The sequence below is a fragment of the Sus scrofa genome, chromosome 12 (genome assembly GCF_054392235.1).
Source record: "Sus scrofa isolate SSC_HxYL_T2T_F1_AM1 chromosome 12, Sscrofa_HxYL_maternal_Yorkshire_Landrace_v2.0, whole genome shotgun sequence".
In the NCBI taxonomy this organism is placed as follows: Eukaryota; Metazoa; Chordata; class Mammalia; order Artiodactyla; family Suidae; genus Sus; species Sus scrofa.
Genome location: NC_139394.1, coordinates 16,542,163 through 16,567,282, shown reverse-complemented (window position 1 = coordinate 16,567,282; position 25,120 = coordinate 16,542,163). Strand labels below are relative to the sequence as shown.

The 25,120-nt window shown below is 37.2% G+C and overlaps 1 protein-coding gene and 1 long non-coding RNA gene across 4 annotated transcripts in view; one reads left to right on the top strand and one right to left on the bottom strand.

Moving 5' to 3' along the window:
- The window catches only part of LOC146398066 (uncharacterized), a 1,038,644-nt gene that overhangs the window by 102,292 nt on the left and 911,232 nt on the right, over positions 1–25,120 (bottom strand). The gene's annotated exons all lie outside the window — the stretch shown is intronic.
- EFCAB3 (EF-hand calcium binding domain 3) overlaps positions 1–25,120 on the top strand; it is a 371,875-nt gene that overhangs the window by 178,512 nt on the left and 168,243 nt on the right. For 2 of the 3 annotated variants that reach the window (XM_084984065.1, XM_084984066.1), the window contains exons 7-16: positions 1,214–1,318; positions 3,291–3,344; positions 3,919–4,023; positions 6,431–6,535; positions 8,719–8,823; positions 18,197–18,301; positions 22,085–22,138; positions 22,832–22,936; positions 23,697–23,747; positions 24,513–24,617. In XM_084984065.1, coding sequence (XP_084840191.1) covers positions 1,214–1,318; positions 3,291–3,344; positions 3,919–4,023; positions 6,431–6,535; positions 8,719–8,823; positions 18,197–18,301; positions 22,085–22,138; positions 22,832–22,936; positions 23,697–23,747; positions 24,513–24,617 — 894 coding nt within the window. The remainder of the gene's footprint in view (positions 1–1,213; positions 1,319–3,290; positions 3,345–3,918; positions 4,024–6,430; positions 6,536–8,718; positions 8,824–18,196; positions 18,302–22,084; positions 22,139–22,831; positions 22,937–23,696; positions 23,748–24,512; positions 24,618–25,120) is intronic. The other variant, XM_084984064.1, reaches the window with a different exon arrangement.

Here is a 25,120-nt window from a genome sequence, read left to right as displayed (position 1 = left end):
GCCAGTAGCTGAGCTCCAATTGGACCCCTAGCCTGGGAACCTCCATATGCCGTGGGTGCGGCTCTAAAAAGCATAAATAAATAAATAAATAAACTAAAAAAAAGAAAGAAAGATCGTCCCCACAAACTCTTATCTGACAAATGCTGCTGGACCAGAGCTGAGAATTTGGTACAGAGCCATGTCTTGGCTATTATGAATAGTGCTGTAATGAACATAGGGGTGTATGTATCTTTTTCCTCATTCTGCTTCTTCCCTTTCTTAGTTTGACAGTTTTATACTGCATTTTTATTTTTCATTGCTTATCCTGTTTAGCACAATAAAGCCTGAAAGTTATTAAATATTAGGAGATCCAAAAATATTCTGAAAACAAATATTGTTCGGATATATGCCCGAGAACTGGGATTGTGGATTACATATATATATGACTGGGTCACTTTTCTGTACAGCAGAAATTGGCACAAAATTATAAATCAACTATAATAAAAAATGAATTGAAAAAAAAATACTTTAAAAAGAACATTCCTTTCACTTTTATTGATCTGAAGCTATTTTAGGAACTGAGGACAAAAGACCAAATATTGTAACAAAAAAGATGCTCCCATCACTTTCATCACTTAGGAAATTGCAATGGTTTTAGGAACTATATGCCAGGAACAGAGATGAAGACCAAACATATATTTCTTATCAGAAATCACAGGAGACCATCTGTTTGTTCAGGAAACAAGAATAACATCTTCCTGTTGGCAGCAGTATGTGATTTTTATTTTCTCTGTTTCTGTAAATGGTCTAGAATGGTGTCCCATAATCTTTAAAAGCTAACTATATAAACTATTCCCCCAAAAAAAGCTCAAGGGAAGAAAAAAAAAATTTTTTTTTCATTTTTGGCTACCCCACGGCATATGGAGCTCCTGGGCCAGGGGTCAGATCCAAGGTGCATTTGAGACCTAAATTGTGGCAACACGGGATCCTTAACCCGCTGTGCTGGGCTGGGGATTGAAACCATGTCCCAGCACTCCCAAGACGCCTCCAATCCCAGTGCACCATAGCAGGAGCTCCAAGGGAAGAAATTCTCACTCCACCTTCATTACTGACACTCTTTGTACAACTAAACATACTTCATTGTGAGCCAATATCTGTAATACATAGTCATTCAATGCTTTTGTCCCATTCTAAGTTTTTTCAGTTTTGCTTATATTCTTCTCTTTTTTCCAAGGAGAGGTTGTTGATGTCAATAAATTGGATCCTATTTTGCAAAACATGGGAATGAAACTTACAGGAATGGAAAGTAAAGACTTGATAAAGAACCTCCCTGTTGATGGTAAGCCTTTACATTTTTTGCACTGTTGAAGATAATCTGAGATACATATATGGTTGCTCATCTATAAAATCACTTCTGAAAAAAGTTTACTTGCCATTAAGAAGGCATTTATAGAAGTTTAGAAGTGAACTCAAAAATAAAATAGGAAGATGTTCTTTCTCATTTTATTAACATATGTCAGCAACTCCTTTAACTTTGGATATAAAGGAATCATGAAAATGTACACAGGATCGTCATTAGGACTATAAAAAGTGAGGGAAAAAACAAGCAGTTGGGGGCAAAATTGCACCAAAAAACAGTCTGGAAAGAGGTTAGTGCAGAAAATGTAGAAAAGAGTAAATCAAAGGAGAGTATTGACATGAGGGACACATTTCATAGTGTGTGATAAGGCACATTCCCTTTCTCAGAGCCCTGGGCCATCAAACATTCAGGTCATTGTGTATGAAATGCTTCCCTGTTTGCGTAAAATCCCATGTTCCTAAGCCAGAATCCATGATTCAAGCATTGTATTCTTATGTTTATCCCTTTATGACCTAGAAATAAACTCTGAAATCAGTTAAAATTGAATTAGGGCTAAAACATCATGGATCAATGAAAATATTATGCTAAGTGAAAAAAGCCACGTATTGTATAATTCGATTTATATGAGATGTCCAGATTTGGCAAATCTGTAGATACAGCGAATAGGCAATATTTCCCAGGACTGTGTGTGGATAGTAAAGGGAGATGGTGACTGTAAGTTAAAAGATAGGAGGTTTGGGGTGGCCAAAATATCGTAGTGTTAGATTGTGGTGGTGGTTGCTCGGGTCTCTGTGTATATACAAAAGAAAAATCTAATTGTACATTTTTAAATTCACCATAGTACATGAATTATATTCACATCAGTTTAATAAGTCTGCTGTGCTGTGTAGCACTGGGAACTATGTCTAGTCACTTATGATGGAGCATGATAATGTGAGAAAATAGAATGTATACATGTATGTGTAACTGGGTCACCATGCTGTATAGTAGAAAATTGACAGAACACTGTAAACCAGCTATAATGGAAACAAAAATCATTATTCAAACTAAAAAAAATTAAGTCTACTAAAAAATTAGTAATGGCTTACTTGAGTTTTTAGATAGAGGAGAAAAAGAACAAAAATTCTTCTCTGCTTAGATTTAGTAACACTGTGGACAATTGATACTTTCTTCTGGCCACTTTCTGTTATTCATAGGTTATCAGTAAAAATATTAAATTATTGGGAATGCTTTTGTATTTTGTCATAATCTCTGTTATTGTTATTGTGTTTCTCAATAACTTGAAACTTCTAGTTAAATGTCTGTCATCTGCAATTATGCAAAAATAAATAATATTTATTAGAGAGAACATTTTTAGTTGCTTTTTACCTAATAAAGAAATATATCTGAGATTCTATAATATCCTTGATTTCTGAGTTAATGCTGCCTCTGTAACATTTCATTTTAATGTATTTTTAATTGATTTTTACAAATAGAGATATTGAACTACCTTACAAAATATCTCATGTTAATCACTGGAATAAGGATTGATTCACTTACACAGAACAAAGGAGCAGGAAACTTTATCTGAGTAAAGACCAGAACTACTAATTATCAACTCATTATGTAGGATATAATTTCTAAAATTCAAACTGAAGCTTTAATATGTAGTACATACAAGTTGTAAATCCTTTTCCTTGTGCTTGATGAAAACAGTAGAGTTTTCTAAGGCATAGGTGCCGTGAAGCAGACCCTCTTGGAAAAGATGACAATTTTGTATCTCACCTTGACCTTCTGGAGATCTAATTTGATATTTCACAATGAATCAAAGCTCTAGTAATATTCTAGAACTTCTGCCTCATGATGGGGATAAATATAGGGTAAAATGGTAGAGAGCATATCAATTCCTTTTTTATTCTGAATTTTAATTAGTATCAGTGTTATGTCTATATTTGACTTATTTCTTTAACAGTTGATCAGAAGATTGAAATGAAAAAGTTAATGGATTCATTGAAAGCTTTTAAAGGTGAGTAGCAAGTTACTATAAAATTCTATTAAGTTTTTAAATATTTTCTCAATTTACCCAAATTGGCATATTTTGTCTCATTTTACTTTCCAGTGAAATATTTCCTCCTATAGTCTTATTTGACCTTACTTCTTTTTTAAATTTAACAATATGATTAAAATTCTGTATTTTGGTAAGCAATTTAGAGGAAATATTTCTAATAAATCAATAATATGATTTACTTCAACAAGTTCAAATGCCTCTTTATAGGAATAGCAAATAACAAGTTAAAGCTTTAATAAGGAAGGAATCAAAATACTAGTGTCTTTATGAAGAGAATTTAAAAGCTCCCTTCAAATACTAATTTTTCATGCCAGAATTTAAAATTTCCCCTTTTCTAATTTTCTGGGTAATCTTAAAAGCAAACTTACTTCTCTGCTGCATTAGATGAAAACAAATCCGTCACTAAGAGACTTATACCCACTTACTACTTCAAGCTGAAGATGATACAGCACAGTTGACAATTTTTTCATTATTTGGAATGAATATACGGTCCCCTAAACTGTCAAGCACTAATGTTCTTATCTTTTGAAAGGAGAAAAAATTGATACCAATGATCTTCTAAAAGTTCTGGGAAACATGGGGGTTGAGCTCACTGAAAGTGAACTTGTGAAGCTGCAGCAAACAATACCAACAGATGGTGAGCCCTATAGATGCCATAGGAGCTTTTCCAGGGTGCTGGGTTTTGAGGGTTGTTTAAGCAATTCTAAAATTCTGTTTCTGTATTTCTTCTAAAAAGTGCTGAAAATGATTAGGAAAAGTAAATTCACTGATTTATCTGAGAGTCACCAAGCTCTTCAACCATAAATTCTGCCATCAGAGCTGATGCAAATTGTAATTACCCATTCCGGCTACTGAGAGGCTCAGATGATATGAAGGTAAAGGGAAGGAAACTGAGAGAAGTGAAAGACTAGTAAAAGGAGGAGAAAGGAGAAGGAAAAGGGACACAAAGAAGTAATGATTGTTTTCTGCATAGTAGAGGCTCCCTTGCAGTCTTTGCAGCTGCCAAACAGTGTGTACATTTTTGTCACAAAGACAATTTTCTTTTTCCTAAAATAATTTTTATTTGATGGGAATGTGGAACAGATTTATCATGAAAAGAATTTTAAAAATCTCTTACTGGAATTGTGCAGTTGCCCAGTATGGCCAGACACTGCCAGACTTGTGACTGCATTCTTTTCCTTCTGATATAAATTGTACCTGTTTATATATAGCTACTGGATAAATAGCTACTGGAAAGGTATATCTGAACAGACTGTCAGATGGTGTAAAGTCTATGAAAGGTATTTAAGGAGCATGATTAGCAGAAAAGTCTGCTAAGTATCAACACACATCTATACCACTGGATTTTTGAATCATATCTACATTCCTATATTTAGATTCCTTATTTCATTACACAGTGAATGTAATGTGATATAATTACCCCTCATATGATTGCAAGGAGTTCATTCTATCTTGAATATCTCTAATAGCATCCCCAAAGAATCATTTGAAATCTAATTGATAAGGCAAATAATGTAAAGAACATTAGATAGTTTTCTGGGGATTTGCTCAATAACAACCTTTATACAGAGGCTTTTGGAGTGATTATTAATGTAATCTTATTGCATGGGTCAAATTATTTTCTATAATATATTCTTTCCCAAAGGCCAGTTAAGTTTTTTTAATGTTGGAAAAAAAAGAAAAAACATGCAATCATGGCCAAGATGCTTTTTAAATTCTTCCTCTTCCTATCAGCTTTTAGAACAAGAGACAAAAAGAGAGTAGAAAGGGAAAGAGAAAGGATTACAGCTTTTACTAGCTTAATATTTGATGAGAGAAATCTCTTGCAAGTGATAGCCTCTGACATTCCAGAATAATGGCAGTCAGCAACAATCTTTGCAAGGTTTTGTGTTGTCAGTGACATTCTTCCCTTAGAGCAATTACATCCATTTTTATAATCTTTATGATATTTAATATGCTTTTTTTATTTTTGGGGGGAGTCTTTTTTAGGGCCACACCTGCAACATATGGAAGTTCCCAGGCTAGGTGTCTAATCGGAGCTATAGCCTCTGGCCTACGCCACAGCCACAGCAACGCTGTGGTCAAAATTTATTTATTTATTGTGGTCAAAAAGACCACAATAAATAAATAAATAAAATGCACATAATATAAAATATATATATATAAATCTTTTGATCCAGATCCAAGCCACGTCTGCAACCTACACCACAGCTCATGGCAATGCTGAATCCTTAACCCACTGAGCAAGGCCAGGGATTGAACCTGCGTCCTCATGGATACTAGTCAGAATCATTTCCACTGAGGCACGATGGGAACTTCTTTAATACACTTTTTAGATTTTGCAGAAGCAAAACGCTGATGATCTGAAGCTTGAACTACCACTCTCAGCTGATGCTTTGATTTTGTTTCAGGAACAAACTTGCACAGTATTCTCCTCATAGTTCCCATGGGGACAATCCCTCCATTGGCATTCTTTTGTCCCCTCTTTTAACAGATGATTATTACTCAATACTGCAAAAAATAAACACACTGTCACTGCCCTTCCCCACCGCAAGTAATGCTTCGATCTCAGAATATTTTTATCTAAGTTGTTCCTGACATCATTTTAGGTGATTTGTGTGCCCATTCACTAATACAAATAAGTTGAACATTTATCTTTATTTTTATCATATTAAATTGCACATAAGGGAGTTCCCGTCGTGGCGCAGTGGTTAACGAATCCGACTAGGAACCATGAGGTTGCGGATTCGGTCCCTGCCCTTGCTCAGTGGGTTAACGATCCAGCGTTGCCGTGAACTGTGGTGTAGGGCGCAGACGCGGCTCAGATCCTGCGTTACTGTGGCTCTGGCCTAGGCCGGCAGCTACAGCTCTGATTCGACCCCTAGCCTGGGAACCTCCATATGCCGCAGGAGCGGCCCAAGAAATGGCAAAAAGACCAAAATAAATAAATAAATAAAATGCACATAATATAAAATATATATATATAAATCTTTTGAAATCATTTGTGTTTTTTCTTCATGATTCTTTCCTGTTTGCTTCCTGAGGAGGAATAGTTAAAATCAATAACATAAACAATGTTCTGGAAAACCTGGGGACTGAACTCACAGAAAAGGTACATGAAGATCTGACAGAAAGTCTTCTACTTCATGGTGAGCATTGTAGATAACAATTAGTCTTAGAACAGAATTCACATTTATGGGCTTGCGTAAGAGAATATATATTAACTAGTGATATTTGGTATAATAAAAAAAAAGCATTTCGCCAAAGATATGGATAAGCCAGTCCTAATTTAAGAATAGGACATGTGTTATTTAGCATAAGCTAAATTTTTATTGAAAAATAAACCTCAAAATATGTCATGCTTATTTATTTCTCCCACAAAAGCCCAAGACGGGAATATTTTTGGCTAGTAAGCAGTGGCTTTTCTCCATTCAGTGAGGTTGGGATCCAAGTTCCTACCATCTTGGATAACCTTGGATAGCCTTTTGTAGCCAGTTAATGGAATGGGGAAGAGAACGTGAAGGAGATGTGACACACATCATTTCCACAACCATTCCTTTGATGAGAATGGGCTACATGGCTACATCTAAATGCAAGGGAGGTAGGTTGGCGGAAATGTTGTATCTAGCTGGGCATCTGCTTCCATCTATAATTCTGAATTATGGAAGGAAGTAAGAGTATTGGTAGATAGCTAGCTAGGGGTATTTTGCCACAGAATCTATCTCTTAATTTTTATAAATGAAGGACTAAACAATGAAAAAATATGGGGTATCTCTCTCTGTTTCCGAAGTCCATAGTCATTAACTTCTTCCCATCTGTATTCTTAGCATTGCTCCAAAAATAATCAAGACCACTCAAATTAGGAAATGCTTATGGGCCAGGATGAAATATTTGGAATAGGTAACATCCTTACTAAATAATCATTCCTCAACCACTACTCTTCTTAAATGACCATTACTCATTTCATTGGTACACATTTTGCCAGGGGAATATTTCCAGCTATTATGTCTGTGCTGAAGACCTCCAGATCTCTAGTTTAGGATTCTCCCTTGAATATAGATCAGTATATCCAAAACTCCTATTTATATTCTTCCTTAAGCATTCTAAAACATAATTTCTTTTCATACATTGGTTTCTATCTCAGTGGGTCACATTCAAACAAGTAGAACATAGAAATCTAGAATGTTTTTTACTGTCCTTCACTCCTTACTCTCCTCTGCTAGTACCCATTAACTGTCAGATCTACTTGTCTCTAGCAACAGGTTATCTCCTTTTAAATCCTTCTCTTCCGGAGGCATTAGAATGCTGTACCTAAAATATAAATATACAATATTGTTTCCCTGTTTAAATGTCTTCAGTGGCTTGCCATTGACCACAAAAAATCCAATTTCTCTAGTCCAAGAATGGAATCGAGAAGGTTCTCTGGTATCGGGTCTTGGTTTCCAGCCTTTTTTTTTTTTTTTTTTAATTTAATTTATTTATTTATTTTTTCCCACTGTACAGCAAGGGGATCAAGTTATCCTTACATGTATACATTACAATTACATTCCCCCCCCTTTCTTTTTTTTTTTTTTAATTACTCTGCCTCTCATTTTGCTCTGCAGTCACATTGAAGTGTCTGAATGCCTGTATTATATATGAACAACTTTCGGTGGTGGTAACAGGAAGGTCACCTATTTACTGAGAAAAAAATCTCCTTTTCTTTGGTAATAAGTATCTGTTCATGTATCCATCTCGCCATGATAGACTGAGATACTTGAATGCAGATACTTTTCAGCATCTACTATATTTCTTCTTGATGTCTAGTATGGTGCTTAAAATTTAGCAGAGTCAAAATCGTTCAAAAGTTTTTTGCTTTTGAATGATTTTGAATGAATAATGCCCTTTATCATCTAATATTTAACCCATAGCATTCTATATTGTATCCTCTTCCATCTCACTTCATACCTTTCCACAAACACATTCACACACATATAACCTGAAAAATAGATACTTTTCACTGTGAATTAGGACTACTGGAAGTAATAAATAAGGAGTCTCCAGGATCAGAAGCTCAGTAACCTTTGTGAGACTGTCACTGTGAGACTGTCGATATAGGTTTTAAGGAAATATGTTCCATTTCCCTATACCTAGTGACTTTCTGTATACTCTTGGAAAGTCAAATAGAAATTATAATCTTGTCAGAAATGGCAATAACAATATAAAAATGCAAATTGTATTTTTGTTGTATCTTTTATTATAATACTCATTAAAGACATTTAAAGACATAAATGTGTTTTTCATGTTTTAGATAATTTAGTTGCTTTCATGCTCCTTTTCTGTCTTTCTTAAGAAGGAAAAGTTGATATCAACAACCTGAAACCACTTATAGAAGAAATGGATATCAAGCGCACTGGCAAAGAATCTGAACAGCTAAGAGAAAATCTACCTGTTGATGGTATGAATAGTAGCTGCTATTGTCAGTCCCCAAAGGGTATTTTTTTCCTAAGTCTTACAGCTGAGAATTTCTAAAACTAGATTTAGTGATAAAAGTTTAAAATCTTAGGGTACCCGGAGTTCCCGTCGTGGCGCAGTGGTTAACGAATCCGACTAGGAACCATGAGGTTGCGGGTTCGGTCCCTGCCCTTGCTCAGTGGGTTAACGATCCGGCGTTGCCGTGAGCTGTGGTGTAGGTTGCAGACGCGGCTCGGATCCCGCGTTGCTGTGGCTCTGGTGTAGGCCAGTGGCTACAGCTCCGATTCAACCCCTAGCCTGGGAACCTCCATATGCCGCGGAAGTGGCCCAAGAGATAGCAACAACAACAACAAAAAGACAGAAAAAGACAAAAGACAAAAAATAAAATAAAATAAAATCAAAAAAAAAAGAAATCTTAGGGTACCCTAAAGTTAGAAAAAAAGGCGCAGATAACTACTGTAGCTGTTGTCAACATTGTCTTAAAGGTTTAGTGATTTCAGTGAGGAAATGGGATGAAATAATATTGAGAAAGATAATATTACCTTTAGTTTCAGATGCTATGATTGTGTTTCTAGGAAACAATAAACTCACAAACTAAAAGAAACATGTTAAACTATTGAGTCTGAGATAAGACATTTTGGTTCAGGTGGTCCAACAGAAGATAAATATGCAAACATGGCTTTCCCTAAGCTTGCAATGACCAAGTAGAAATAAAATTTTAAAAGCATTTGATTTATAACTTCAACAAAACTCATGAAACATATTTTACAAGAAATAGGATCTGTATAAAGAAAACTATAAAATCTTATTAAGAACAAAATAAAACATTAATTAATGTTCTTGAAGAGTAAACTAACACACAGGGTCAGATTGTTAAATCAGATTGACATGAATCAGAGATCTTACCCAATATCGTTTCACCAAAAATGTCAAGAATAGGAGTTCCCGTCGTGGTTCAGTGGTTAACGAACCCAACTAGTATCCATGAGGATGCGGGTTCAATCCCTGGTCTTGCTCAGTAGGTTAAGAATCCAGCGTTGCCATGAGCTGTGGTGTAGGTTGCAGACGTGACGCGAATCCCATGTTGCTGTGGCTCTGGTGTAGGCTGGCAGCTGTAGCTCCAGTTTGACCACTAGCCTGGAAACCTCCATGTGCCGCACATGTGGCCCAAAAAAGACCCCTCCCCAAAAAATGTCAAGTATAAATGCAGTCAGAAAACAAATAGAGGTCTTAGGTGTCAAGGGCAGTTCCATAGTTCCTTCCTTCCAATGTGGGACATGCCATTCTGGTCCGGAATAAATGAAGTTTCCATGTGAAGGTCATAGGATCACTCCATGCAGCAGGAACATTTAAACTATGAAACATCTCCAAAAAGTTGTATAGCCTTTGTGACATTATCCAGGGAGCCATGCCTGATACATCATAGGTTCTATTTGCTTCAGGTAATTCTCGGCCAGAGACATACTGCTAAGGGCAGTTAACACATAAAGACTCTTCCTTATAGCAAAACTCACCAGTCTTTTTACCTAAAATACCAGTTGACAAGGATATTAAACTGGAACATCTGCTTTCTTTTCTGTTCTCTGAGGGCCACCCCTCAAAGAAGGGAGTTAATGAGTTATAGACCACTTGCTTTAACTCTTTCCTCTCAGATGGAAAGATTTTTCTCTAGGTTTACTAAATAAAGATACCAGTTATTCTAAAATTATATATGTATATTCCATGAATGAGGCACATCATAAAATTTTTGTTTTGTCCTTTTTAGGGCCTTACCCATGGCATATGGAGGTTCCCAGAGCCACAGCAATGCCAGATCCAAGCCACATCTGCAACCTACACCACAGCTCATGGAAACCCCGGATCCTTAACCCACCAAACGAGGCCAGGGATCAAACCTGCAACCTCATGGTTCCTAGCTGGATTAATTTCCACTGCACCACAACGGGAACTTCCCATGTGGTTTTCATTTGTATTTCCCAGATGATTAGAGACATTGAGCATCTTTCCATGTGCATGTTGGACATCTGTACATCTTTGGGAAAATGTCCCTTATCATAATACAAGCAGAAAAACACTCTGTGTGAATTGAAACTCTAAACGTAAAACATAAACTAATTAATTAATTAGGAAAATTAAGGAAATATAATATTGGGTTGAGGGAGACTGTCTTAAACAAGACAGGTTGCCAAGAAGCAGGAAAACAAAAAAATGGATGTATTTGCTGAAATAAAAGTTTATCTGCTGAAATAAAAGTTTAATATGTGATATGGGGAAGGCACAGTTTTAGTTAGGATTTGACCAAGAAAGTGGAGTGCTATAGGACAAGGAGTCCATTATAGAGAATAAACTTTACACAGTTATGGGAGTTGGTAAAATCTATGAAGATTATTGCTCTGCTTATTTTATACAGGAGACATAAATTCTTTTTGTTTAACATATCAAGAGATACCATCAAAAGTTGATGTACTAGACTTAGAATAAACTGAAGTAACATAGAGTGACTCAGGAGAGACCCAGCTGATTAAACTATTGCATTCCCAACTATAATATTCTGTGAGGAAAACAAAATCTCCTCACCTTTCGTCATTCTCCATATTTTCTGTCTTCCCTTTGAGTGCCTCCTCATCCCAATTTCTAAATAAAAGATAGTCATCCAGTGATGTGGAAAAACTACAGAAACTGGCCATTTTTCCCTGACCCTAACTTGCCCCACCTTGAGTCTGGTTCCCTGAAAGAACCCTAACTCCTTCCCTGTGGTAAGGGTCTTCCAAAGCAAACAGAGCTTCAAAAGTTTTCCTCCTTATGGTCACCTTTCATCTCTTTCCAAAAACATTTAGATTATTGTTAAGGCTGGGGAATACCAGCATTTGGAAATCAATAGGTAAATATAAGTCCAGTGCTATTTAAATGCTTCAAATAAGGAGGAAAATGATTTTTCCAGTATTTTAGAGAAAAACTGCATATCATCAGTATCAAAACTCAGTAGAGAGATCTTAAATCTATATTTTGGGGTACCCAACATTGGAGGTAGAAAAGTAGATTTAAAAACACCTTGGAGGAGGAGTTCCCGTCGTGGCGCAGTGGTTAACGAATCCGACTAGGAACCATGAGGTTGCGGGTTCGATCCCTGCCCTTGCTCAGTGGGTTAACAATCCGGCGTTGCCATGAGCTGTGGTGTATGGTCGCAGACGCGGCTCAGATCCTGCGTTGCTGTGGCTCTGGCATAGGCTGACAGCTACAGCTCCGATTAGACCCCTAGCCTGGGAACCTCCGTATGCCGCGGGAGCGGCCCAAGAAATGGCAACAAGACAAAAAGACAAAAAAAAAAAAAAAAAAAAAAAAAAAAAAAAAAAAAAAAACCTTGGAGCTGTTCCCATTGTGGCTCAGCAGGATACGAACCCGAGTAGTATACATGAGGATATGGGTTCGATCCCTGGCCTCACTCAGTGGATTAAGGATCCGGAGTTGCCATGAGCTGTGGTGTAGGTCACAGACATGGCTTATGGCTAGCAGCTGTGGGTCCGATTTGACCCCTAGCCTGGGAACTTCCATATGCCGCAGGTGTGGCCCTAAAAAAAAAAAAGGAAAAAAAAGAAATGAGGAAATAGAGATAGTTGGAAAATGTAGTTTCACTTTAACTAAGTTGAAATCTCCACAGTCAATACGTTACTGATATTATTACTCATATACACCTTTTTTTACATTATTTCTTTCATAAGGGGGGAAGGTTCATGTACATGACCTGGACAGTATTCTAGAAAGATTGGGAATTGAGCTCACAGAAGAGGAACTTGCAAAGCTATTAGAAGACCTACAAGTTGATGATGAGCACTATATAGATATCTATGCATCTTTTTATCTTTGCCTTATATCTGATACATTTTAAAAAATAGATTTGCTTGTCAGATACATGTTAGAAAATTGCAGGATATCCCAATATTAAAGTCAGAATAAATCTTGAATCTTCATTACAGTTAATCTAAAATAAGCATCAGCTTTCACTCTCTAGACCGAGAATTGCAGAGGGTGCTGTCGGGAATCTAATAGATCTAGATTAATAAGAAAGCAAAAATAATAGGGATATGAAAAACTATAGAGAGAAACGTCAACAGCCCTTTCTTCTGTCCATCCTTCTGTCTACTGAAATCCTCATTCTAAAATGAATTCAAAGATTCTCATCATTATGCATGATCCCTTCTATCTCCATCTGCCTCTTTGATCTCATATCTTCTCTCATTTTTTTCCTCTTCAAACCGCGTTGAACTACTTGTCCTTTCTCATACATAGACTTTTCTCCTTTCTAGACTTTTCTCTTGTCTCAAGCTCTCCCTTTATTTAAAGTCTCCTTTATTCTTCTATATTTCTGATGAACCTCTATGAATATATTAATATAATTAATGCACTACTTACTACAAAAAGCAACCTTAGAATATACTGGGCTAGGTTAATAGTCCCTTCCTCAACTATATGTTCATACATGAAGTAAAGTTACCAGAATACCTGGCCAACTCCAATAATATCTTCAACTTATAATGGCTTCTAAAACATGAGGAAGAGTTCACTTTTTCTGACCCAGATTCTAAGAAATTAGACCTCTGTATTAATGGAGATCATCCTAATTCCTTAAGATCTAGATATTTAATAGATAGTCTCAGGTAAAAATGTAGGGAATTTTTAATGGAGCTTCACTGAGCTTTGTTTTTTGTAGCTAATGAGAAGGTTGGTCTGAAAGAGGTGACGGATGAAGTAAAAGCTACTACAGGTAGGCGAGGCATAATAAATCTAAGATGTTTAATATTTATAGTCATTATATTTTACCATTACCTTTTGAAAAATTTATTGAGGTATAGTCAATTTACAATGTTGTGTTAATTTCTGCTGTACAGCAAAGCGACTCTTTTTTTTTTTTTTTTTTTTTTTGTCTTTTGTCTCTTTAGGGCGGCACCCGCGGCATATGGAGGTTCCCAGGCTAGGGGTCAAATCAGAGCTGTAGCTGCCGGCCTACACCAGAGCTACAGCAATGCCAGATCCAAGCCACATCTGCAGCCTACATCACATCCTTAACCCACTGAGCAAGGCCAGGGATTGAACCCACAACCTCATGGTTCCTAGTGGTATTCGTTTCCATTCCACAACCGAAACTCCAACAAAGTGACTCTTTCATATTATTTTCCATTGTTACCATTATCACTAGGTTGCCATGCTAGTTATGGCACTTATTTCCTTATTTGTTAAATGTTATACCAATTACTAGCAATTCAGTTATTCTGTCATATTTTTCATTAATATACTTTGCTCTTTTTTTTTTAAATTGAAGTACAGGTGATTGAAAATAATGGAGGTCCCTTGTGGCTCAATGGGTTAAACATCTGGTGTTGTCACTGCTGTGGCTTGGGTCACCACTGTGACCTGAGTTCAATCCCTGGCCCCGGAATTTCTGCATACTTTGGGCATGGCCAAATAATAAAATAAAATAAAATATTAGTTTAAGGCATACAGTGCATTTTTATAAATTATACTCCGTAAAAGTTATTATAAAATAATGGCTGGAGTTCCCATCCTGGAGCAGCAGAAACAAATCCGACTCGGAACCATGAGGTTTTGGGTTCAATCCCTGGTCTCACTCAGTGGGTTAAGGATCCGGCATTGCCATGAGCTGTGGTGTAGGTCACAGACGCGGCTTGGATCTGGCGTTGCTGTGGCTGTGATGTAGGCCAACAGCTGTAGCACCGATTGGACCCTGAGCCTGGGAATCTCCATATGCTGCAGGTACAGCCCTAAAAAGCCAATAATAATAATAATAATAATAATAATAATGGCTCTGATTCCCTTGGTGTACAGTTTATCCTTGTTGCTTATCTATTTTTTCATTTTTAAAGTTTTATTGAAGTATAGTTGATTTACAGTGTTGCAATAATTTCTGCTGTTCAAAGTGATTCAGTCATACATGTACACACATCCATAATTTTTTAGATCGTCTTCGCACACAGGTGATGACAGAATACTGGGTAGAGTTCCCTGTGCTAAACAGCAGGTCCCCATTGCCCAGTCATTTCATATACCATAGTGTGCATATGCAAATCCCAAACCTCTAGTCCATCCCTCCTCCACCACTTGTCCCCACTGGTAACTGTAAGTTTGTTGTTTGTTTGTTTGTTTTGTCTTGTCAGTGGTTTCCTTTGCTGTGAAAAAGCTTTTAAGTTTAATTATGTCCCATTTGCTTATTTTTTCTTTTGTTTCCCTTGCCTGAGGAAACAGATAAAAAAAGCTGTTATGATTTATGTCAAAGAGTATTCTGCCTATGTTCTCCTCTGGCAGTTTTTTTGGTGTTCAGTCCTAAATTTAGGTATTTAATCCACTCTGAGTATTTTTTTGTATATGGTGTGAGGAAATGTTCCAATCCCAGTTTTTTATAAATAGCTATCCAGTTGTCCAAGCACCACTTATTAAAGTGATAGCAAGTGACCCCTCTTGCTGCCTTTAGATTTCTCTCTTTATATTTAACTTTTGTCACTTTAATTAGGATAATGTCTTGGTGTGGGTCTGTTTAGATTCTTCTTATTTGGGACCCTCTGTGCTTCCTGTGCCAGGATATCTTTCATTCTTCCAGTTTTGGAAGTTTTCAGCCATAATTTGCTCAAATGCATTTTTGTTTTGTTTTGTTTTGCTTTGCTTTTGCTTTTTTTTAAGGCCGCACTCCTAGCATATGGAGGTTCCCAGGCTAAGGGTCTAATTGGAGCTGCAACTGCCATCCTACACCACAGCTCATAGCAACAATGGATCCTTAGCCCACTGAGCGAGGCCAGGGATGGAACCAAAAATCTCATGGTTCCTAGTCGGATTCGTTTCTGCTGTACCACAACGGGAACTCCTCAAATACATTTTTTTTTTTTTTTGCTTTTCTAGGGCCGCTCCCGCAGCATATGGAGATTCCCAGGCTAGGGGTCCAATTACAGAGCTGTAGCCACTGGCCACAACAACAAGGGATCCGAGCCACATTTGCAACCTACACCACAGCTCACGGTAACGCCGGATCGTTAACCCACTGAGCAAGGCCAGGGATCAAACCTGCAACCACATGGTTCCTAGTTGGATTCGTTAACCAGTGAGCCACGACGGGAACTCCTCAAATACATTTTTGATCCCTCCTCTCTCTCTCTCCTTCTTGCTGGTACCCCTATAATGTGAATCTGTATGCTTAATATTATCCCAGAAATCTCTCAAACTGTTTCCATTTTTTGAAATTTGTTTTTCTTCTTACTGTTATGATTAGATTATTTCCATTATTCTGTCTTCCAGATCACTTATGCATTCTTCTGTATCACTTAGTCTACTACTCATCCCTTCTACTGTCTTTTATTTCAGTTATTTAACTTCTTATTTCTGATTGGGTCTTTCTATATTTTCTAGTTCCTTAAGATTTTCACTGTGTTCATCTATTCTTTTCCCTAATTCAGTTAACATTTTTATTACAAATGCTTTGAATTCTTTATCTGGTAAATTGTTTATTTCTGTTTCATTATTTATTTTCTCAGGGGTGTTCTCTTGCTCTTTCAGTTGAGATCAGTTCCTGTCTTTTTATTTTGCTTAACTTTCTCTGCCTCTATGAATTTAGGTGAAACAGTTCTCTCTGTTATAGTCTATCTATCAGTGTCCTCAGGTAGGAGAATCCCTATATGGACTGCATGTTCCCAGTGCCTTTGGTGGAAGAGCTGGACTTGATGTGGATGCAAGTCAAGTCTTTTCTCAAGGTGTGCTGGTAGCACTCACCTTGGTGAGGGTTGTGCATGGAGATGGAATGGATAGAGCTGGAGCCGGTTATGAGGTAGGACTCCTTTCTACTCAATGGCCTTCATCACCTTATTTGCATTGAGGTCTGATCTCAAAATACTGGAGCTGAAGCCCTGAGGGTGGGACCTGGGTTGGCTCTGTTCCTGTTAAGTATGTGCTTTTCCCTCTCCCAGCCCTGAAACCCTTGCCCCAACTGGAGGTAGGCCCAAGCTAGGGAATCCTGCATGTGCTCTCAGCTCATGTCAGCTACAGACAGAACTCCAATTTGTCTCCAATGTGCAGTGTATGCAGACAACTGCAGTTGTTTCCCTGGGTCTGTTCAGACACAGCCTTGGGCACAAGTCCCCTGTGTCCCTTAGCTTATCACTGCCCCCCAGCCTCCACTCCCCGTGCCTGTTGTTGATCTGCACCACAGGGTAGGCAGGCCCCCATGGACTCTTAACATATTTCAGGACAATGAGCTCTAGTGGAGCAACTTCCATCAGGTTTCTGGGCTGCTTCTTAACTAAGCACCAACAATGGCCACTGCCCTGAAACCAGGTGACCTGTGTCCCACAGCCGAGTTTTCTACCCAGCTGTGGCAGCCCTCGATTCTGTGCCACACTGCAACATGGAGTATGAGGAGCTGGAGCATTCACTCATCTCAAGCTGCGGTGCACACTGAGGTAGTGGTGAGAGACCCGGCAGCCACTGGAACAGTCCTCTAATTGCCTTCTTCACTGTGCCTAGGAGGCAAGCCAGTATATGTGCACTCACTCCTCATGAGCAGAGCCAGGCTTCCCACAGCCCTCTGGTTAGTCCCAGCAGTACTCCAACCAGCTCCCCTGGGTAGGAGCCTAGGCCTGGGGCACCCAATCTCTGGCTCTTACTACTCACTCCCCAAGGTGGGTCTTCATCCTTGTGTCCTCCCTTTCCCTCTGAGTTTCCTCTCAGGAGTACAGGTCCTGACCTGATCGCTTTTCGTCCCTTCTTACCTGGTTACATGGTTCTTGTAACCATGGCTATACAGGAGTTTTCTGCCGGTTTCCAGTTAGTTTTCAGTGAGAACTGTTCCACATGCAGACATACTTTTTATGCGTTCGTAGGAGGAGATGAGTTCCGTATCCTATTACTCTGCCATCTTGATTGATCCCTCCTATTTTGCTCTTTTCTTTTTTAGAAGAACCAAACTCTATATTAGTTTAAAAAAAAAAAAAGTGAGGTAAAACTTTGGTGAAAACTCCATATAATTTATAAAGATGACTTTTAATAGATCTTACCTTAGTCAATACAATTTTTTGAATAGGTCATTTACAGTGTTATAACTGAATAGAGAGATACATAATGCTGATTTCACTGCATTCAGAATTGCCTTGCCATCGTCATCAAGACTGTGCCTTCTTTTATTAAGAGTTCCAGTTACTTTGCTGTGAATGTCAGAGTGCCCTTGGAGAGGTCTCATTGACCTTTGCTCTTCATTCTGTGCTGACTCATGCCACATAGCCATAGACTAATTTTCCCTATTTGGAATCATTTAGATGAACTTTTAGATTCATATATATGTAATGTTGTCTGTCTTCTTTAAGAAGGGGAAGTTGATGTCAGAGATGTGAAAACTACTCTGAAGAACATGGAAATAGACCTCACAGACAAGGAATGCTTGAAACTGGTGGAAAATCTGCCTTTCAATGGTAAGCATTTCAAATACTGATGTGACTTAAAGGGATCTTTTAAGCTTTTATTTTATTTTATTTTATTTTATTTTATTTTGTCTTTAGGAGTTCCCATTGTGGCACAGTGATTAACGAATCCGACTAGGAACCATGAGGTTGCGGGTTTGATCCCTGGCACCACTCATGGGTTAAGGATCTGGTGTTACCGTGAGCTGTGGTGTAGGTCGCAGATGGGACTCGGATCCTGCATTGCTGTGGCTCTGGTGTAGGCTGGTGGCTACAGCTCTGAATAGACCCCTGGCCTGGGAACCTCCACATGCCATGGATGCGGCCCTAGAAAAAGCAAAAGAAAAAAGTTATTTTTTGTCTTTAGGACAGCACCTGTGATATGGAAGTTTCCAGGCAAGGGGTCAAATTGGAGCTGTAGCTGCTGGCCTACACCACAGCCACAGCAACACAGGATCTGAGCCACATCTGCAACCTATACCACAGCTCATGGCAGCTCCGGATCCTTAACCCACTGGGCGAGGCCAGAGATCAAACCTGAGTCCTCATGGATGCTAGTCAGATTCGTTTCCACTGAGCCACAATAGGAACTGCCTTAAGCTTTTTTTTTTTTTTTAACTCAAACTATTACCATTTGCTAAGATGCAAAAAATAAAAACTCCTCTCAAAACAACCTAAAAGTAGATTTATTCCGGAAAGAAATTCCCAACTATGCAGTTTACCTTTTAGTTTTGGAATAAGCATCCCCTTCATATTGAATCATGCTATCAAGGGAAAGAAATTTCAGAGGTTACCCTTATCTCTTAGATTACTGTAGATATTTGGGGAACTAAACAAGGAGAAGAGATGATGTTAAACTAGAAGGGAACAAAAGGTGAGAGACAGAATCACACACACACAAAAGTTGTGTATATTATAGGGTACCTGTGTGCCAAATTTTAGATAGATTCACCATATTATAAACTTTCTATAATTTTTTCTTAAATTCTGTTTTAATGGAGGAAATTTCTAGGGTAAATCAGGAAAATCCCAGTTTTACTGAAATAATTTTAGCAAATAGTCACATCATTTCTCCATGACCTGAGTTTTGCCCTTTTTTTATAAATGACAACAAGGTCTTTAAGAACAAATTGCTACAAGGTGTAAAGTCTCTTAAAGGTGAATGAGAAACATAATAAGAATGCAAATGAATATAAGATCCCCATATTATTAAGATATTGAATTTGTGACTGCTGCCATCTGTCATATATGATGATTGTGAATTTATACTTTTTTAGCTTTCAACCTTTAGCAGATGAATCTCATGTTCTATTTTGGAAATAAAGTCCCATAGTCTCCTGTGATTTACCAAACTTTTCAGGAAAAGAAATATCCAATTTGAAGTTTGTATAGAGAAAAAAATTATTAGCAGTGATTCACAGAATTTATTAAGTAGCAAAAAAAGAAAAACTAAACTAGAAGTTCATTTATCAAAGGTCAACCCACATGTTGTTTGGAAGTAAAGAATGTTAGCCTCCAGCACCAGAGTTCCCTGAGCATTTATTGAACATTATTGAAAGCTTAATGTTGTGTAGGCTAGTCCCTAAGACAAGTCTCAGAGGAAGTGGCCTTAATTCTGTTTTCATTGAGGTATAGTTGGTGTACAATATTGTATAAGTTTCAGGTGTATGACATAGTGATTCACAATTTTTAAAGGTTATATTCCATTTATAGCTATAAAATATTGCCTACATTCCCTGTGTTGAACAGTAGCTTATTTTATACACAGTGCTTTGTAACTCAATGCCCCACCCTATCTACCCCCACTTCCGTCTCCCCACTGGTAACCAGTAAGTGACCTTAATTCTAACTTTGTAGTTGAACATCTTTGTAGATCATAAATATTTGTTCTCTGTACTAAAATTGTTGAACATTATTTTTTTTCACTTTAGAGCAAATATTCTCAACCTTAGGTAAGTAGACTTTGAGAGACTCATTGAATAGACTTTAGTGTGCACATAACCTGGCTGAAATAATGAGTAATGGTATGCTGCTCAATCAATTCACAATGGGGTATATGTATCAAAAATGTTTAAGAACTTTTTTTTTTTTGAAGTCACTAAATATTCTTTATGAACCGTTACTTTTCTTAGGTAGGAAAGTTAATATCAACCACCTAGACACGGTTCTGAACAATCTGGGAATCAAAGTGGCAGATACAGAACTTAAAGATCTGCCTCAAAATATATATGTTGGTGGTAAGCATGTTATCAGATATGGTAGTTACCCTGGAGAGAGTTAAGTTTAAAGAACCATTGAGTATATAAATGAAAGAAATGCACTTTTTCACAGGGAGTAAGGAATGCCCAAGCAAAGCAGTATGGTGATATAATTTGTCAGTGACTGATACATGGAGAATGTCACTTGAGTTTATGAGCATTCAGTTAACAAAGCTGAAATTAAAACATTGTTCTTTGATATGTTGATATGGGTAGTTCTTATGCTCTCTACAAGTATCATTCATCATTAATATACATTATTTTCCATCATGGTATATCCCAGGAGTTTGGATATAGTTCCCTGTGCTGTACAGCAGGACCTTATTGTTTATCCATTCTAAATGTAATAGTTTGCATCTATTAACCCCAAGCTCCCAGTCCATCCCATTCTCTACACACTCCTCCTTGGCAGGCAACCACAAGGCTGTTCTCTATGTCTGTGAGTCTAAACCTTGGTTTGTTGTTTTTAACTTAAGATGGACGCAAATGATGTGATAAAATGATAGGACTTTGGCTGTGTTCTTATCCAGCATTTAGGTTCAAGGGATCTCTAAGCTGATGACCAATTTAGTCCCTAGCAAACACCCCTCACAGTTTAACACTAGTCTCTATCTGTTCAGTCCCTCAACACGTGGCAACACAAGGTAGAGAGAGGGAGAGAGAAAGCTGTATAATTTCAGGAAATAAGTGAAAATAATGCTGAAGGATTTTCTAACCACACAGAGCCACTAATACATGTGGACCTGGCAGAGTTAGATCATTTCATGATTGAGGAAGAATTCTACATGAATAATAACATGATGGGCCATTCAAAATAGAATGATTTGGATTTCAAAATATATAAATAAACCCTTAGGAAAAAAGTCAATCATTTTTTCAAAATTTATTTTTTACATGTCTTCCTTCAAAGTTTAAAAGGAGGCTATAGGGTGCAATAATCTAACTTTCTCAGAAAACCACATCCCAGCAGATTTTAAAAAGTCAGCATTAGCACTCCCGTCATGTCTCAGTGGTTAACGAATCTGACTAGGAACCATGAGGTTGAGGGTTCAATCCCTGGCCTCACTCAGTGAGTTAAGGATCTGGCGTCGCTGTAAGCTGTGGTGTAGGTCGCAAATGCGGCTCCGATCCCACGTGGCTGTGGCTGTGGCTGTGGTGTAGGCTGGTGGCTACGGCTCCAATTAGACCCCTGGCCTGGGAACCTCCATATGCCACAGTTGTGGCCTTAGAAAAGATGGGAAAAAAAAAAAAGTTAGCCTTGATTTATTCTAAGGATTATGGAATAGTTATAACCTGAATTTTCTTAAATATTAGGTAAAATAAATTTATTTCCATGATTTGCATTTTTATCCTTCAGTAAAGCCTTTTTCGACCATTGTTATTCATTATTTACTGTTAAATCTTGGTCCACTTTAAGTGGATATATTTTCCTTGGTCATCTCATTATATAAATTTTAGATGAAAAGGACTATGTGTTCTATGTTTTTTTTCCTGAGTCCATGTTATTGTTTGCCTCTGATTAAACGTTATCTTACAGCCTCTGAGAAAATTGACCTGAAAAAAGCGATGAATAGAGCAGAAGCTGTTACAGGTGAGGAAGAAGTTACCAAATACATATGATTCTGATTCTTTACATGTATTTTATATTTTTTCCTGTTTTTTTTTAATTCTTTTTTTCAATTATGCTGTTTCTTAGTAAAATAATTGTGCTTTGATTTCCTAGACTTTGACTTTGGTTTATCAATGTTTTAACAACAAAACATAGCGCCACATTTTATTAGGCCCTATTATCTCATTTTTTCCAGAGTAATCTAAAATATTCACTAAAAATACATCTCAGAGCAATAAAAAGAGACTAAAGTTTAATCACCTGCTGGTAATCTCCCAAATAGGAAATTGTGAAAATCCATTACCAGAGTTTTCTTTTGGAGCAGTGGGTTAAGGATCCAGCATTTTCACTACAGCAGTTTGGGTCACTACTGTGGTGTGGGTTCGATCCCTGGCCAGCAAGCTGTAGGTATGGCCTAAAAAAAAAAAAAAAAAAAAAAAAAGGAAGAAAGAAAATCCATTACTATGTACTGTGCTATTTTGTCTCTTTATTACTAAAGTTAAATAAGTAGACAAATCAATTTTCTGCCATAACTGTAGCCAAATAGGACTCACTCGACTTAATAGTCATTGATTAGTTGGGGCTAATAATTAAACAGAAAAAGAATATTTCATTACTAGAATAATTAGATAGTTCTTTAAAGTCTCACATGTTACCATTTCTATTTTTTTGAAGGAGAGGACGTTGATATCAATGACATAGAAACAATTCTAAGAAATATGGGGATAGAACTCACAGATAAAGAACTGTCAGGATTGATGAATAATTTGCCAGTTGATAGTGAGTACTTCAAATTAACTATAGTCATCCGTGGAATATTACTGTTAGATTGTGCAAACATGGAATGATCTCTGTCTTACTGCCTGTCAAAAGTAATCTTAGGGAGCTCCTGTTGCAGCTCAGCAGAAATGAACCCAGCTAGTATCCATGAGGATCCCTGGCCTGGCTGAGTGAGTTAATGATCCAGCGCTGCTGTGAGCTGTGGTGTAGGTCACAGACTTAGCTCGGATCTGGTGTGGGTGTGGCTGTGGCATGGGCTGGCAGTAGCTCCAATTTGACCCCTAGCCTGGAAACTTCCGTATGCCACAGGTGTGACCCTAAAAAAACAAACAAAAGTAATCTTAGGATCCATGTTACATAATTTTAAATGATGCTGTTATCTTTAAAAGTTATTTGTGCCACATAATTTTAAGTTTGAGAATCAACAATGTGTTATCGTGACTCCTATTATTTGGGTTCAATTATATCTTTTATTAATTTTGATTCTATAAACAGAGCCAAAAATTAAGCTAAATGAATGAAGAAAAAAAGAAGGAAACGATCTAATAGGGGAAAATGAAAATACCACAAAAGAAAAGGAAAAGATATGTTTCAGCATGGTGCAGTGCCAGTACCCCACTCTATATAATTTCATTATTTATCAGTTAAGTCAGAAAATTTCTAAGGCAATTCACCAAATATGTCTTACTGAAATTACTAGTTTCATACTATGAAACTCCGTATTGCTCTTCTGTGATCTGAATAGTGCTTTTTCTTACAGATGGAAAGATCTGTCGAAAAAGGCTGCTGAATGGTATAAAGTTTCTTAAAGGTAAGTGAGAAACAATAAAATGCCAATCAATCTGAGATCACCGTATTTGGCATTTATATTTATAAATATTTATATTTATATTTCCTTGTAATTAAATGGTAAACCCTGTGGTAAACCATTATTACATACTTTTGTTATTTTATAGATCAACCTGTTCTTTAGAAGGTAATTTCTTATGATGTAACTTGGAAGTTAAGTAACTTCCAAGTTACATCAGTCTCTAAGGAAGTGAAGGAACATAAGACTGAAGAGACGGACAGGAAGCAGACCAGGATGGTGGTCAGGTCTAAGCAAGGTTCCTACTCTTCATCATTACACATCCTTCATGATATCTGCCAAATCCACACACCATTCGTACTACTATTAATATTTTTATTTTAAATGACTTACTTTTTAACTCAAATTTTTAAAATCTTAATTGTAATGGGAAACCAACACCCCTTAACATAACTACAAGTTGACTCTTAACCACAATGAAAACAAGACAATATTAGTAAAATTAGAATTATTGTTACCTTACTAAAATTTTCTGAGAAGTTATTCAGTCATCTTTAAATTTTTATACTGGATATGCTTGTCATGAAAATTAAATTAGAACAATAAATTGTAATCCTAACTCCCATATTGATTCTTTGTACTCTTGTAAAGATCTCATTAGACGTTGATCTCTTGGATGAAAATGATAACCATAATCCTTAGGAACTGAGGGTTAACTCCACATTTTGGGGACATTAAATTTTGCTTATATGTCTCTATTTTCATAAGGAGGGAAGATTGATTCCAGTAAAGTGGATACCGTTTTGGGAAACATGGGCATGAACCTCACTGAAGAGGAGCTTAAAGATCTAACACAAAACCTGCCAAGTGATGGTGAGCATTTAGATATCACTGAACCCTACAAAAAAAACAAGTCTCATATGCCTGTTGCTGATAGTCATTAAGAATGCTTATTTGACATGGAGAAGGCATTATGAAAAGCTTAGGAAAAAAACTCAGGTTGAAAGGAAGAACACATCCTGAATCTTGCTGGTTTCATGTGCAAATTAGAGAAAGATTTCAAAATAGCTCTCTCTTGCTTTTCTTTATTCAGCCTTTCCTTATTCTCCCTATAAAGTAGGGAGAATTTAATAGGTTTTGCTCAAAGACCAATCCACCTCTTTGGCCACATTTGCTAAGGTATGACATCAGTATTTATTTAAAGGGTACTTAATATAGGTACAGCTGTCTTTTGTTTTTTTCTCTTTCGGTTCAACTAGAGTAGACCTGCTTTCCACATGGCAGCCATCTCAGTCAGTTTTTGTCTGTCTGTCACTTAACTTGTATTGCAGACAACTTAGACAGCTCTTCTCTAAATCTGTAATTAGCATGAGAGC